We start from the raw sequence: 17,446 nt of genomic DNA, 5'->3' as shown, positions 1-17,446 counted from the left end.
GATTTGGAGCATACACGCTTAAGTGATTAGTGCGACCGTTGTATTTAGTGAAACTTTGTTGACTAATAAAGGCCGAGTTCGAACAATCCCGTGCCTGAAACTCTGCAAATTGTGGCTTCTCCTCCTTATGCACAACCAAAATTATTACCTAGAAGGCACAAAAATATCGGCACGTCTTGAGAGCTCCGAATCAGTGCTGCAGCACGTTGACGACAACACACCATTCGCGAGCAGGAGATTCCCAGCTCGAGCGTGGAGACCGTACATCACGCAGGAGAGCTGTTACAACTTCTCGCTCAACACTACGCGCGTGCCACATTTCAAGAATAAACTTCAAGTGGACACTAAGTTCTCATAATTACTGCAGTTTAGTCCTACCGAAACACGGAACTAAGAACTGAAACAATAAGTAACGTTAGTTCCTGTGGCGAACCTGGCAATAAGATGAGTTCTGCGATTACAGTATATTTTATTGGCAAGTTGCGTCCTGTTAAGATTCCAGGAATGCGCTTTAGAGGTACATATGACACTTTATGATGCACGAATATTGACGATCGTGGTTAAGAAATATTACGTCTTCATGGAGCCATTGCTTCATCCCCGTTGCTGGCAATATCTGCGGACGAATAAAGCAGCCATTACGCACATGTGTACAAGGCATGGAGGAAGGAAAAATAAGGAGAGGCCCTGACGTCACATTCGTGAAGCCTCCACATCGCAAACACTCGCATCGCCTCCTAGCGAAGGAGCCTCGAAACATTTCGCGATTTCCGCCGTGTCGTTCACAAGCGCATGCGCGATTCAAGCCTTTTTTTTTTCGCCGTGCAAGCGGCGCCGCGGCGCAGTCGATTCACGCATGCTGCTCCTTGTGTGTGGTCTTTAGGAAAGCTACGCAATGCCCAGCTGTTGCGTATGGTTGCGTATACCTGGTGCAAATCGCATGCACTGCGGAAAGTACCGGGTGTCACTTTTCATGTGTATGTACACGTTCGCTTCATTGCTGATCCCTAATGCATGGTATTTGCATGCGAAGCTCTCGGATGTGCGCTCTGTTGCTTCTTACTCATTGTGTCCACTCAGAACACGTGAACTTTTGTTTCTGGGGTCTGAGGCGCCGTACACAACATGCGCCGAAGGCATCGTACGTTTTTAGAGGCTGTGTCGTTCAACGAAAGGGCAATAAACTTATGTTGTTGTTATCGGACTACATGATGTATGTATTGTGCGTTGTGCGCTCGCTGCGTGCTTGTTGTTGTGTGCGTATTGGAATTACAAACTTTACGTGTACGATCGCGTATACAATACAGCGGTAGCCTCTTTTCGACGGGAAGTTACGTCAACTATAGGTTGGCGTTGCGCCGAATAGCTGCTACGCTCACTCCATATACACGAACAAAGAACCGCTAATCCGGCAACAGATCGGGAAATCGGGCTACGAGAAAGGAAAATAAACAACTAACGGCCAGCAGAACGCGTAAGTCACTGCTAGGCGAGTTCGCATACGGTGATTGGAGGGGCTGAATGTTTTTGATTACGGCATGTACCGGTACTTTCTGTACTGTGGCACAAAAACGCTCCACGATGACTTTCAGCACGCAGTGCTCGGGCCTGCGACGCACGAACAGCCTGGTAAACGTCTGCTTGCAACGTTTTACTACGTGCGAACCGCACAATGCGCGCTAAGTTTATGCCGGGACTACAAATCTGAGCAGAAGCGAACCACCGCGCAGAGCACGCCGCGGGGCGTCTGCTGTTTTGTTTGCCCCATACCGGTTTGTTTGCCCCATAAATCTGACGTCACTTCCGCCACACTTTTCGCAATGCATTGGGATACGATAGGGCCTCTCCTGAGTTTTCCTTCCTCCATGGTACAAGGTATATATTTTGTACTAAGAACATACAAAGAGCTGTATTGGAGAGGCTGGCTGGCTAATGTTTTCGAAATGCACCACATGCAAATATAATAAACAGCGCATGAGCTAAAGCAACTATAGCAAACCCACTTGAAGATAGGCTATTCGTGTGAGCTCTACGCAACTGTCAATTTATCTTGCGGTTAGTTTAATTGATCAAGTGGTAGCGTGTCATCATACGCTGTCTGCCACAAGCGGCCCGCAACGGAAATATACATGAGACAGACAGGAAAAAAATAAAAACGCCTACAGCAAAGATCGCTGTTTTAGTGTTCGTGCATTGGAATTCTTTAGTGATCATTGAACGATGGTAAGCAAACTATAAAGAACAGAAAAAAATTTTGCTTGCTCGCTTCAACGGAGTGTGCTACCTCGTTGAGGTTGGCGAGATGCGGGTGGACGTCGCATGCGTGCGCTGGGAACCAGACGAGAGTAACTTGGTTTTCGTGTGTACGAGTCGTTTGGTGTAGAATGCGCAGTGCTTGAGGGGGGAGGTCTAGTCAACCGTGCCGGAGGCCGCATAGGTGAGGGCGTTGACCGCGATCGTCTCACCAGTTATAACGCCCTTACGAAGTCATTTTACCTTTCCCGAAGAATCTTGCCTCCACCTAACCACAAGTTATGCCGAGCTCAGGCGACTACCTTACGCCTGCTACAAACTCCTACCCGTCACTTTCCCGATACCACAAGATTTACCCCGACATATACACTGCGAACATTTGTAAGATATGCAAGACACAGGTAGCATCGCTCCCTCACAAGCTGTGGGAATGTCCCGTCCAGTACCAGAATGTTACTACCGAGACCCTCTCTCGAGAGGGTGCGCTGCCCTGCGCAGCTCCCACCTCGACGATCAGCTATGGGCCATCCAGCAAGCCCGCGAGGCGGCGGAGAGGCAAGACATCGACGTCCCCACGTGGGAGGCCTAGGCCAAGGCACTTAAATTGCTGGCTCCTAATAAAGTTTACTCCTCCTCCTCGCTTCAACCGAGTGAATGAATAAAATCAGCAGTTCTTCCGTGCACGAATACAACCAATGAGCGAATCTCCTTAGAAATGGGATGCAAACGACTATGCGCCTGATCTCGCTGCTGGCTTTCAGAAGGCGGTTGGGTGGGGAGACCCTCTGCTGCGCTCGGTGGTGAGAACCACTGAGCGAGTGAGTGTGTGGCGCGCGCAGTCCAGGGAGAAGGAGACAGGTGTGAGAGGGGTGCGAGCGGTGATTCGGCGGGGAGCTTCGACGGCGGCGACGAAACGCTGCGCGCGGCATTTGGCGCGAGCAGCGTTGCATTGTCTTTTCGCGCCGGCGCCGGGTGGGGAGAGCGTCTGCTATTACCTTCGACAAAGCGCTTGTCGTGCGCTAGAATGATGGTTGTCATTTCACAATCAACGATAAAGGTGGTGAAAGTGAAGACGACCATTAAAACCAGTTGTTCACAGAGCTTATTTTGTTTAACCTCGAATTTCTGGGGTGCTGGAACGAAACCGCGCAAGGCCTAAACATTTCCTCTTAAATCACTGCCACTGCAACCTAAAGCGATGCCTAAGAGAAGGGAGCTTCGATGGCGACGGCGGGCCTAAGGCGCTTCGCTCCTAAAACGCGATATTAAGTCCCTTAATGCTAGGCTAAACCGCAGAATATTAAACCGAAGGCAAAGATGACGAGTTGTTGAGTCTTTTATGCGACCTATTTTAACATGTTGGCTGTTCTTTTTATGGTAAATAGCTGCAGCATCATGACTCACAGGAATACAAGCCACCACGAGTTCAGGTTTTGCGAGCCACACGACCTCGTTGGCCTTTGCCTCTGGCGCCGCTGGGCGCACACGCTCAGCGGGCAAAGGCGCTGAGCGCTGTGTATCAAAACACACGGCAGTTCTTTCTAACCCAACACAAGCACTATAGTTGCGTTTGGCGGCACCCGAACATTGTTTAATGCCTGCTCCTGGCATGGTGGGGAAGTAGGGATGTTTCTGTACCCAGGCGAAACGTAAACGGCAGGGCGCTTCCACGTCGCGCCTTCAGAAAAAAGTGTCTCGCGGTTGTGCTGTGTACACTAGCGATGACAAATAGCCCGAGCGCGAGAGTTAGGCAGATGTCTTGACGCGTGAGCCTGCAGTAAGTGCTGCTCGGCGTAATACGGCGACGCACGAGTAGCCGACACTGCTCTTCGGCTTAGCACTCGGAAGTGGATTTAACACCAGGTACGCTCTGGTCGCGGGTGCAAAGCACGGTATGGGAAGCACGCAAGACCTTTTTTGTGCGAGTTGGTACACGCCGCACTTCCCCAGTTAAGGGGAAGCACACCGCGGATGAGACCAAAGAGTTCGGCAGAGGGCTAGAAGGAAAACGTGAAGTTACAGTAGTGCATTTTTGCCAGACCCTATTCAGCGCGTGCGCGTTTCGGGTCTCGAGAAACCCAGCGGTGACCGAGACAGCGCGCAGCGCGGCAATCGAGAACCGGGTCACGGCGAACATAGGTTTTCCCTTGCCTGCTGACCGCGTGCCATCGCGAATGAAAAGGTGGAAGTGCGAGATCAGTACAACAGGTGAACGTCCGCGCGAAGACTACAGGCGCGCTTCTATCCTCACAATATGCGATCTCTCCTCATTATGGTAAGCTATTATGTGCCGCAATGTGAAACAACCCATTGCCATACATGCCAACCACTCAAGCGCCCCTTGAAGTGCACCATAGTGCACAAAGAGCGCACTGCCAAGTGTACGTAAAGTTTGGTTATCACTTGCTATGATCGACGCACGCACTTCGTCAACCATGGTGCCAACGTCTCGCGCTTCTCACGTTAGTGCTAAGCAGAGGAATTGCAGCATACTAGTTGATACAAGCAACGTGCGCTATGGATTTATCGTTTTAAGTACGTAGTACTTTAGGGGCCCGGTTTGTCTTGCGTAGATCTCACGTGACGTGGTCACGCTCACAATCAAGCGCTCAATACATGCCTAAAGTAAGGGTAGATATCCTCAAAACTGGGTTAAAATAAACAAACAAGGTTTAAAATAATTTAATTAACAGAAATAACCAAGAGGTCGAAATAATTAACTTAAAATCGCTAAAATCGCTTCGGAAACATGCGGCCGACACCCTAGTTGCGCACGACGCCCGAGCCGTGCTCCCGCCTCGCCGAGCGAGCGATTGCTTCTCTAACCAGCGCTTCGCAGCTCATCGTCTCTAGATCTGAAGGGGAAAAAACCTCACGGAACTCGCTGCAGACGACACGTATCTCAACTGCCGTAACAAGGAGCAACTAGATAAAACAAAGCAAAAAGCAGAGCGCTTGTTGCACACAGAGTTTGCGAATCTCTCTAAGAAGACTCTAATCGTGCCGCAGTAATCGTTGATGCTTACCTGAAACACTGACATCAGCGGTTTGGTAAAGTGACCGGTGGGTACTTTACAAACGGGAAACGCTGGGTGCCCGTACTACGCACTTGCTCAGGTTACACAGTAGTGGTGCTGCATTTAGCACATGATTTAGAAATACATCAATTGGTACTCCAGCTTTTTTCACGGTCGGCTTTGTACGATTGTGTATATCTTTGTGCACGTACTTACGTGTGCATGTAAGGCGGTATGTGTGCGTGTGAAGTCTGAAACAATCATTACTATCGCGACAACAAAGCCCTAAGGTCATTGCCTACCGTGGTTTGCTTCAACTGCGTCGGAGTTTTCTGGTATAACTTTTTGGTCGGTGCAGGCTTCACTGATCTCTCTTAGTTGGGCCACACTTAGCAGCCGTATCTCTTGCATCGACAGGGCAACGTCGTAGTCTCGCTCCGACAGCTGTCGTACTTCAACAGTCATAAGCGAGTCGATGCCCAACTCGCCAAGGGTGATGCCCGGATTGAGCGCAGTTGAGTCTTTAATGCCTAGGAAAGAAGAAGTGAGCATTTGTGGCCGTAAGCGGTGACACATATCGTTTTTTTTTCAGCGTTCCGATCATTGCTGATGTCCTTTAAATAACAATTGTTTACGCCTCATAGTCGGTGCGGGGAGCGATGAAAAGCTTGCGAAACTTTTGAAGCCACGATGAGGCAATGAAAGGAACGTCGCAAAGTCCACAGAAATAGCCCAGCCTTTCTTATTATGCTTTCTTACGTTACGATTTCTGTAGCCAGCAAAGCTTCACGCAACGACCTGCTTTTGTAAGTGCTCGTATTTTTTGTCAACAGCAAATTGTCGACATGCATTTATTCGCTTGCTAGGTCTTATGCCTCGTGTTCCGAAGATGCAATCAGCATTGCCTTATTGAATTAGTTTTGGACATGAATACTGGCGTGAAGAAACAGGGAACCAAGTGTGCCCCGTGTTCCTTCTCTTCCCCGTCTATTTTATGCCAATAATCACGCCCCATGATGCCGATACTAACTAGACCAACTTTCCGCCTTCACTGAAATAATTTTGTGCGGTTGTATACTGGCTGCGCATTTCGTGAGTTTACAGTAGCGGATATGAGGGGCCACACCTGAAACTGTGTCACACATAGGCGTGCGCACGGGGGGGGGCACCTATGAGGGAGGGTGCAAAGTCAGCCCCACACATTGACATATTAGGGAGGGAGCGCTGCGACTCTGGGGGGGGGGCGCAATATCGGCGCCATACATTGATGTACTTGGGAGGGGGGGTGCTGCGACGAACCATCGCCCCCACCCCCTGAAGAAGAACCCTGCGCACGCCTATGGTGTCATCCGTTTGGAATGACATAGCCTATGTCAAGCGCAAGAGGCTACTTTCGGACATATGAAACGGCCATTAATTAGTTATACAAATTCGATGATCCATTTGAAACCCGGTAAGAAAACATATTTTTATTTTCTGAAAAAAATCTAGGCCAATATAACCTAATAATTGCAGAAGAAGCTTCATTCGGAGAGTTTTTGTCCAAAAACGCGAAGTCTGATCAATTTAAAATATTTTGGTGGCATATTGGTCCACTTGTAACAAGATAAAATTTCAAAACTTTCAACAATAAGCCTTTGCATTTTTGCGGAATTGATCATAGAGCACCTGTAGTGCTTCTTTATGAATAACAGTTCCAATCAGTGTTGTAGAAACCTACAGCGCCTGACAAGCCAGTGCACAGCAACTAAAGCTCGACCAGAATTCACTAATTTTATTCTTAGTTCTCGCGGCATAACGGAGCGAGCTTCGCCATTCCGTAATTAGGGTTTTTTAGTACTACTTAATGCATTTGAGTTGTAGCACCCTCGTTTGGGCGGCAAGCAAACGGGAGAGCGCGCTACCGCAAGAGAGGAACATAAAGATGGTGCTAGGCTGTGGCACGTGAAGCCCGGGTCGCATTCCGTCCTGGCGTCGATTCTGGTTCAGCCGTCTCTTTCCTTCGCTCCTGTGGCATAAGAGCACAAGTGGTTACCTAGGACGAAGATAATGACTGATCCCAACGTACCCTCCACTGAACAAGGCTCACGTCGGTGGGACGTCTCGACGTTGCAAATGCGTCTCCCTTCATTCTGGCCGCAGCACCCGCAGGGTTTGGTTTCACCAGATTGAGGCACAATTCTCACGGTACCGCATTGTCTCGGAAACGACGCGCTACTACCATGTCGCCTCAATCCTTCTTCCTGGTGTTGCCAGCGAGCTCCCGGACGTGCTCTCCAACCCCTCGGCCACTACGCCATATCAGCACCTTAAGACAAAGGTGTTGGAGCGATTCATACCGTCGGAACGCAGCCGCCTGCAGTAGCTCCTTGCAGAGGGGGACCTTAGCGACCGGCGCCCCTCCCAACTGCTGCGCCGAATATGACAGCTTCTCGGGGAGCGCGACGTCTCGCCAACTCAGCATTGCTTGGTGAGCACTTTCTCCAACGCCTGTTTCAGCCCATCCTCGTCCTCGCGGCAGCCGGAGACGTCAACCTCCATCACCACCGATCGGGTTCAAGAAGGAACCGCCCCATTCGTCAAGGTTGTCTTACCGCCTTCAGACACAGTAATTTTTCGCCTTGAGGCCCGCATCGACAAACTCGCCGCTTCAGATGCGGCACTCCGGAGCCCCCTCCAGGAGACACGTTCGCCTCGTTCCAGTCACCGCCCTCTTCCACGCTCACGACAAGCCCAGAGTCCGAGCGCTCCACCTCTCTGCTGGTACAACAGGCGTTTCCGACACCGAGCCACGAAGTGCACACCTGTCTGTTTGTGGCCGGGACACGCACCGGGAAAACTGACGGTGGCCTGTGGTCTCGCTTCTCGTCCCAGTCGCCTTTTTATGACAATAAAGCAGTTATCGGGCGCCAAGTTCCTTATAGATACGGGTGCACAAATTAGCGCTGTGCCCCCGACTAAGGCTTATCATTCCAAGTCACCTAGGCAGTCGGTTCGTGCTGCCAGCGCCTCGTCTATAGCGACGTACGGACTCCGATCTTACATCCTCGACTTCGCCCTTCACCGCATTTCCAGTGGGATTTCGTCGTCGCAGATGTGGTACCCCTTCTGAGGGACCCCTTCCCTCCCCTGGACACCTTCCTTCGTTATTTCCTTGCGCAGAAACAGCTACGCTTTTGTGGCTTGTGCTTGTGCACAGCTGCTTCAACCTCTCACTGACCTCCTTTGGTCAACCGCCTGCCCGTCTTCTGCCATTTATTGGTCATCAGAAGCCCAGGCCGCTTTTACTGCTTCCAAGGAAGCCGTCCCGAACGACGTGCTTCTTATTCATCCGTGCGTAACGCCTCTACCCGGTTGATGGTGGACGCATCCAGCGTGGCCGTCGGCGCTGTGTTACAGTAGTGCACTAAGTCCGGGTGGAGACCATTGTCTTTTTACTCTCGGAAACTGCTTCCTCCTGAGACCCGCTACAACATGTTCGGCCGAGAGCTACTGGCCATCCACACTGCGATACAGCACTTTCGGCATTTCCTGGAAGGATGCTCGTTTTACGTTCCGACCGACCACAAGCCAATGGCGTATGTTTTTCATGGGTATCTCGTTTTGGCTGTCCTGACTGTGACAACAGATCGTGGACGCCATTCGAATCATCCCTGTTTGCTTGCCTTAATCGCATCCTCGGAGCCAGACATCGCTGTACCACTGCCTGTCATCCCTGTTCCAACGACATGGTGAAGCGCCTTCACCGTCAACTGAACACTTCCCTGACTACCCACCTCAATAGTGACAGATGGGTTCATGCCTTGCCTCTGGTGCTCCTGGGTTCACGGGCTGTCATCAGGGCAGATCTATAGTACTCAGTAGCAGAGCTGGTGTCTGGCTGTTCTTTAAGGCTCCCTGGAGACTTCTTTGCATCAAACGCAGTTAACAGAGCAGCCGGAACAATTCCTGCAACGCCTCCTGAACTGCATTTAGGACCTCCCGCCCGCTACACCTCGATCTTCCCTTCAAAATACAATATTCGTCCACCCTGACCTGGCCACTTCAACACACGTTTTCGTGCGCCGTGGCGGAGTCCGGCCGCCTTTAACCCCAGCCTACGGCGGGCTATTCCATGTCCGTAACCGCACCTCGAAAAACCGCAGTGTCCTACAAAATGGCCTCGAAGAGGCAATCAGATTAGACCGACTAAAGCCAGAGTACCAGGAGACTGCTATAGAAAGCCTCGCATCTACGCCTGACCTCGCGTTGAAGCGGCATTCAGTTACCTTTCGACTTCCAGTCTACCCGAGGGGGGGGGGGTCTGTTGCGCCCTCGTTTGGGCGGCAAGAAAACGGGAGAGCGCGCGACCGCGAGAGGAAAATAAAGATGGCGCTACGCTGTGGCACGTGAAGCCACGGTTAGCATTCCGTGCTCGCGTGGATTCTGGTTCAGCCGTCTTTTTCCTTCGCCCCTGTGGCATTAGCCCACAGAAGCATATCCTTAGCACGTCTTAGAATTTATAGAAGTTCGTCTGACATATAATGAAGGAAGTTATCTGGTGCAAGAAATAACCTGCATTTCTTAATCGCAAAATCTGTGAGTTCGAGTTCTCAGGAAGACAATCTACCATTCCGAAGTACGAAAGAACAGATGCTTGAATGAAAACTGTATATCCAGGAAACGAATAAATTTCAATGGAGTTTCCTACTTGGAATGCTATGTGGAGAAGCCAAGCAGTGTCTTTGTGGAGAAAGACTAATGGCCGAATTTTACTTAAAGATGCAATGAGTGAACAGGAGGGGGCATGCTTTTGTGCCACAAGGACAAAGTGAAAACTGCGACCTGATGCGGTCCTAGCACACACACCTTGAAAAGTAGTTTCGCCACAAGGGCGATGTAATGAATGGGATAGTAACAAATTTGAATGTTATAGGACACAAGGCTAGCACATAACACCTTTAGCATTCGACGTGGTGTAACTCATCAAAACTTTGGCGTAAGGAAATGGCCGCTGGAAGGAGTGAAGTAACCACAGTGCCACGTGTAACTCCAACGCAAACTGACTGGTGAGAACAGAGCCTGTATAAACATATGAGCCGTCCGCTGATCCGTATTGAGGTGGGGCGCTCTCGACCACGCTACGCCACTCAAAGAACGCAGTTTCTTGCCAAGCCACGCGGCCCACCCTCTGGGACATCTCGACAGCCTTTCGCGCGACAGAAGACGGTCGGCGTGTTTCCTCTTTCCTTGACCCGCGATCGTTAGGTGTCATCGCGTGCTTTCCCTCGAACATAGAGCATACGACCGCGCGGTGATATTACCGCCCTTGCACTTAATGCCAATCTGACGGCGACGACGACGGCAACGAAAAAAAGAAGTGCGCCTGAAATTTCACACATACTTGCATGAGCAATGATAACTGAAGGCGTAACTATTCAGAAATGCTACCCGGAATTGGCGATCTTTGCATTCTCACTGACACATGGATAAACAGGCAAGGCAAAAATCTCACGTGGCTTTCAGCATCATATAGTGATTTTATCTTGATCATTATGAATGAGAGCGGTACGTGAATGACCTCATAGCGTGTTTTTTATCCATGAAAGGTTGAATCTCGCGTACATCAAAGGCTATACGGCGTATAGCTACGGTGCGTTTCTAAGCGAAAAACAACGAAGAAGAAGCTCGGGACTGTTACACAGCTGGATCAAGCAATTATTCACTGATATGTCTACGTCAATGAAGTAACGCCAACGTAAATTTTGCATTGTTTAGGGTAATTCCCTGCCTCTTTATGGAGTAGATTTGGAGCACACTTTCCTTCGTGTCCTGTGAATAACAGCAAAGCGCAGTTTGAAAATAAACTTATCCGTTTCTTCCGGCCAGACATGGTTTACTTGTGGCCCTGTCGCTTTCTTATGATGCTCCTAAATAACAATCTTGCTGTCAGCTGAGGGCAACCTGTGCTGCATTTTATTGGAATAAAATACAGTTTGGCAAAGCTAAGCCAACTAGGTTCTAATACCATAATGCTACCGTCGGTGCAAAACGTGCACAATGTTTTAATGGAAACAACGCCTCAATCTACTTACCGAGGATGTGTGCCACATTTTGAACGAGATTGCCTTTATCCTTGCTGTCTGCCGTCCGAGACAAGCTGCTCTTGACGAAGGACGAGACAACGGGATGGCTTTTGGCTGAGAAGTGCGTCCATCACCGCCATGCAGGACCTTATTGACTGCTGCTCAATTCCAGCTACTGTTGTGTCTGCACCCATGTTATCGTGGCAGTACACCAACGTCACCAATTGCACCCCACTGGATGGCCAATCCTGTAGGTACAAAAATAATGTTCGTATGAGTTCGCAACCTCACAACGTGCACGTCATCGTGTATGGCAATACCACACTTAGGAAACATGAATTCGACCGAAGTAAGGTAGGAATGGTAGATAAGGAAAGGGAGGGAGGTTAACCAGTTTAGGACAAATGGTTTGCTACCCTACACATGACAGAGGGACGGGAGATATTTAAATATAGAGAGGAAAGAGAGAGAAGGACAGCGCATAACACTGAAATTTCATTCACTCAGTTACAGTTCGTCACTCTTGCGTGATACGCGACATCACTGTCGCAGCGGCTTGACCACCTCCGTTGCTTTCAAAAACCAAAGTAGTGCTTCCGTCGCCTTCAGCTGCGATGTCTTGCGTCGACCACTCGTAAGAATGCTTTCAACAGACACTAGGCTAATGTCGAGGTGAGCTAGAGTGGATCCCAGGGACGGTCTCTGGACATTATATCCGGGTCAGTCGAGCCAAAGACAGTGCTGAGGCATTAGAAATGTCCTTGCAATGAGTTGCGTGCATTGCTTATTGCCTGCAAGCAACTCGGCTGAGTACGAAGGCTTTGTACCTTGCGCAGTCCTGTGTCATCGTAATCTCATCCACCGTCAAATGCGTCCCGTTTTTCTGTACACGCGTCATTGCACATGCCAGTGAATACTAGCTGGCACTCGTGAAGCGTTAGAATGCACGCTACTACACCTGTTAAGGTGCAGAGACAGGACGACGTGCTACCAGCAACTCGTGCCTGTGTGCTGTGTTTTTTCGCGCTTTTTTCAAACTAGAATAAACAATATCATTCGAAAAGCTTTTAAAACATGAAGGCATGGCAGGTGCCGCATTGAAGGTTTATAGTATTAGCTAGCCGGTGATAAATTTGCCACCGGCAGTAGAGAAAAATGTATACGCGCTTCAGAGCAATCTCAAAAAGGAGCATCGGCCCGATGAAACATAGATAATGCAAGCGAACTAAGTATTTGTTTAGAAGAACACCACAAAACAAACAGCACTTAAACACAGAAGCTTTCCAAGCGCGCGCAGAACACCTTAAGGCACATTATGTGGACGACTCGGTATCGTACACCGCACTGCGCTGATTGCGCTATACCGCCGTCAGGTATGGCCTCATGGACCAGTGCGCAAAGAGGTCGGGGTATCGTGTGTGGCGCGAGGTATCGGCTAAGAATATTTGAATTAAGGCACGTCGGCTTATTGGCATCCGAACAGAATCACGGTGCAGAGCTATGTTTTCGACAAGAACCTCAGATGCTGAAGCTTTCAACGACCTAGCGGGACTAGGTGGCGAGTGCATCAATTGGCTTTATAGTACAAGTCACAGATGTCTGCAACCGCAACTCTGTCATCGAGCTGTCCAGCAGAGGCTGGGTACTTCGTTTGCGTGTCCAGGCTACTCTTCATTTTGATGCCGACAAGTGTCTAACCAGTATCAATGCCTTTTCTGTTCGGTTTCGGTTGAACGCTCTCCATTTCTCTATGTTTGACTTCTGGTTCGCATAAATCAAATGTGTCCACCTGTTAGGCACAGCGAACTTCAGCAGGCTGTACAACGCTGTACAGATATATAGATAGATGTGAGAAGCTCAAACACTGCACAAGTGACAGAACGTGTAAGCCTTCCATTACATATATTGCGTAAATTCTATTTCATTTTATTTCGAATCTAGGTTTTTGCCGATCGGATGGCGCATCCGCAACGACGGCAGAATATTCATTCAAATCAAATAAAATGTTTCGTAAAGTCTTATAAGAATAATTCGTGGGGTTCTACGTGCTACAAGCACGATATGATAGTGAGTCACGCCGTAGTGGAGGGCTCCGGAAACTTGGACCACCTGGTGTTCTCCAACCTGCGCGTGCATCGCGCAGTACACGGGTCTCTAGTATTTTCCCTCCATCGCAATGTGATCGCCTCGGCCAGGATCAAAACCGCGACTTTTGGGTCAGCAGCCGAGCACCGGAAGCACAGCACCTCCACAGCGGACTTTGTATAGTCAATCCGGCAACGAAATCCATTACATCGTTTAGATGCACACTTAATTTGATATCGCGAGACGCCGACGTCGTCAAAGTGGCGGATCCGCCTCTTTCGCGATGCTAAGGCGCATGCGCGCTTCCCCTAGCGGAAAGGTCGCGAAACGCCCCTTCGTCTCGGAGGCTTCCGTTCTGGCAAAACCGGTTGTTCCGGCCCCTGCCAAAACCCTGCCGAAACGGCAGAGCGCCGCAGAGGAAACTGAAAAAAAAAGCCCTCCCACTCAGAACAGATGCACAAAGCATTTGCTTGGAAACAGTTTGGATTCATGGGGTGCGGTAGATTTGTCTCTGCATAAATATGAGTGATCAAAAAGCGGTGGTTTATTTAATGATTTTATTCGTATCGCAAAGGCAGTATTTAAAACACCACACAATAACGTACAGCCGATTATCTTGTGCGTTGAGTAAAAATACATGCATTCTATACTGCGGCTGTACAAACATAATACAGCTTTCTACAGTTCCTTGTATATATAAAAAAGTACACCATCTCCCGCTAAACGGGACCATTAGGGGATGCGCAGCCAGAGCACTTGCACGATTGCGTTTCGCTGGCGTTCGTTGCGCATGCTGCGGACCTCGGCCAGATTGTTATTGAACCAAAGTCGGTCGCACACGTTGCAGCTGTGCCCGAAGCTCCGGTCGATGGGTTCGCGCTGGAAACGGGTGTCGAAGACCGGGCACTGAAGTCGAAGACCGGGCACTGAAGTTGTCTAGCGAGGTGTACTGCACGGGCGTTGGACTCGTGTCGTCTGTCCGCAGCCGACGCGTTGGTTCAACGCGGACGCTTGGCTTCGACGTCGGCGTTGCGTACGGCGGGGTTTGCTTGCTGACGCTGCCATTGCGTTCGGCGTGTCGAGCCAGCGTTTCATTCGTAGCAGTTTCCCGCCGACGTTGCCGTTTGCGCTGGGGTTCCCTAGCCCGGAGCTAGGGGTCCGCTTGCCGACGTTTACGTTGTGCTTTGGCGCGTCAAGCCTTCTGCTACTCCACTCGCAGCTCCGCGATCTCGGCAGGCGTTAAGGTATTACTGCAACTGGTGCCGACGTTGATGTTGGAACTCATGACACTGGCGCAGCCAGCGCAGTGACTGAGCGTGTGTACTACCTAACGCGAGCCTTTTATCTAAACGAAGGAGTGGAGAGGGGGAGTGGAAAGCGGGAAAGGGGAGTGAAGAGGAGGTGTGTAGAGAGTTTTCGCATGCGCAGTGAGGGTGGTCCCGCCGCACACCGTTTGAGCTCCGCGATAAGATGCTTCGCATCTAAAAATTGTTATAGAGGCTGTGTTCCTCTGCTGTGTACGGTACAAATTCAGAAGCAATTTCTTATTACGACGCATATTTTGTTAATAGTAAAAAGATTGCGAAGAGCACTAGGTCAAAAATCCCACTTAAGGTAAACCTCATAGTAATGTGCCGTTGCATATTTAGCAAGTTAGAATAAAAATGATTTCTCGATACTTGTATTTCTTTCGTGATGCATGAAAGGCCAGTGCAGCTTCATTCATGACTACAACATTGCTAGCAGGACATTACGAAATTCTACTCGAGCACATTTGAGACTTTTTTTACAAAAATTAATATAGACATTCTGTTCAGTCATCGGCAATGCCAAGGCACTTATGACACATTTCAAATGCAACAAGCAAGTAGCACACTGTATGCTTTTTTAAAACACAATTAATGTTGCAGAAGGAAGTGCCACTTCATGATTGAGCGCCATTTCAGGTTGACCTATGGAGAGAGTGATGCACTGAACTATTAAGAAACGCGCCGTTTCCAGACATGCAGAAGTATTTTTAAAAGAATCTAAAGCGGACTGAATTCGAACGCATCAGCGCAGCTGATGATCGAAACGATGCTCCTTGAGTCGTTCTGAATGAAATGCTAACAATAGTTTTCCAAGACTTATCTGATATGTTGGCCGTATGTAATGCATTTCCAAACGACAGCGTTAAAAGATGTGAGGGAGAAATTGAGACAGATGAAAATAAAGAAATAATAAAAAATCCTTGGTTCGAGTGGGATAGCGGATTCGAACCTGCGACCCCTGTCTCCGTAACGCGACCGTTTAGCCGCTTGGCCACCACGCATAAATCCTCTAGTATACTAACGGTGAACTATTTATATACACCCTTTACCATTGGTGGTGTACATATCTCGGAAGTGCTTCAATGTGGCAGAGGCTTGGCTATCAAACGCGAGTTGGCGCAAAGGGTCGACGGGCGCGCTTTACACCAGAGGTATTCAAACATATTAGTTGCGAAACTTCCCATAGGCACCGTGTATCAAAATCCGAAGTCGACATTGGTTATAATTGCGGGGGTCTGGACATTGTAAGCGTCCTCTGTTAACGATTAATTAACGTTATATCTAACGTTGCACAGCCTGTATTTTCGATGGAGGCGAAAATGTTTGAGACCCGTGTTCTTAGGTTTAGGTGCACGTTAAAGAACCCTAGGTGGTCGAAATTACTGGAGCCCTCCACTACGGCGTCCCTCATAATCATACTGGGGTTTTGGGACGTTAAACCCCATATATTATCAACGTTGCACAGCCGTGAGCGCCGCCGCATACTGCTTAACAAGATGGCAGCGCATAGAGCAGCGGCGTGTTTGTGTTTCTTATAGCTGCGCCCAGATAGCGCAACAATCTCCAAGCCCCCGCGGAATCGGCCAACGGCATGTCCGGGTTTCGGAACGCAGCTTACACAACTGATTGAAGAACTGTGCTTTAAACGGCATCGCGCCGCTACGTTTCGTCGCACCGCATGCATGGATATAGGAGCCGGAGGGCGTCCGCACTTTGGCTTTTCTTGCGGCACGGCTTAAGTAACCACCGATAAGGGAAGTCAGGCTTGCTTGCGATTGGGACAGAGATACAAGACGGTCCAATTACGGTATCGCGTTCTAGTGTTGAAAGCGAAGCTCAGGCGTCGTCCAAGTTTTTTGTTTTATTTCCTATCCTGAGATTCGCTGCGCTCTGTTTGAAGCATAAGTGACAAATATAGGGCTTTCTTGGTCGAGGTAGTCGTGAGTTGCCGCAGCAGTGGCTTCCGCTCTAGAGGACAACTGAAATATGGAGGAAGATTTAAACCACGTTTTGGAACGTACCAACGTTAAGCATTTACATGTTAAGAAGGTGGGTCCAAAATCTAACGTCACTGACATCCTGCAGGTTTATATATCGCACGTGAATTACGCATGGACTACGGTAGCTTCATCGCTCAGGGACCATTCTTCCATTCCAACGGTCGGAACAACCGGGTGACACAGTGAGTGTCTTGGCCGGATTGAGACAAATCATTACTGTGAAGTGATCCGAAGAGAAGCGGTAGCCATGGTACATTTGCTACCATGTCAGCATCGCGAAGTATTCTCTTTTAGAGTTCCGCCATACGACACATCGTGAAACAGGCGAAATACCATATCGAGCGTAAACAAATAACAGGTGGAAGCGAAAATGAAAGTGAGAGTACGAAGAGGGACAAAAAAACCCTGCCATTTTAGGCGCACATTGAAAAGCGACGCCGCCACCGAGGTGGCTCGAGCTTGCTGTAATTAAAAAAAAACGAAACGTCGACGACAATGTAACACTAATTTTTCTGCGCCGTTCATAAATATTCAAAGATGTGAACTCACCTCAAAAACTGGTCTGTACAATGATGTCTGGCCAAACCATTTTTTGGAGCGATCATTTAGGCGAATTCAGCAAACATAAATTGCAAGTTTTGTTTTTGTGTAAAAAGTGAAGAGCGACTGCTAACCAATATTGAAGCGGCGTTTCCGTCTGCGCGTCAGCTATTACA

The 17,446-nt window shown here is 49.2% G+C and overlaps 1 protein-coding gene across 1 annotated transcript in view; it reads right to left on the bottom strand.

Moving 5' to 3' along the window:
• Positions 1-578: 578 nt before the first annotated feature.
• The window catches only part of LOC119398708 (fatty acid synthase-like), a 141,680-nt gene continuing 124,812 nt past the window's right edge, over positions 579-17,446 (bottom strand). The window contains 5 exon segments of the mRNA XM_049417399.1: positions 579-616; positions 5,573-5,800; positions 11,345-11,459; positions 11,461-11,538; positions 11,540-11,583. Coding sequence (XP_049273356.1) covers positions 579-616; positions 5,573-5,800; positions 11,345-11,459; positions 11,461-11,538; positions 11,540-11,583 — 503 coding nt within the window.

Source organism: Rhipicephalus sanguineus, chromosome 7 (genome assembly GCF_013339695.2).
Source record: "Rhipicephalus sanguineus isolate Rsan-2018 chromosome 7, BIME_Rsan_1.4, whole genome shotgun sequence".
NCBI lineage: Eukaryota > Metazoa > Arthropoda > Arachnida > Ixodida > Ixodidae > Rhipicephalus > Rhipicephalus sanguineus.
Note: the sequence above shows the minus strand (reverse complement) of the source record. Positions and strands in the feature narration are given on the sequence as shown.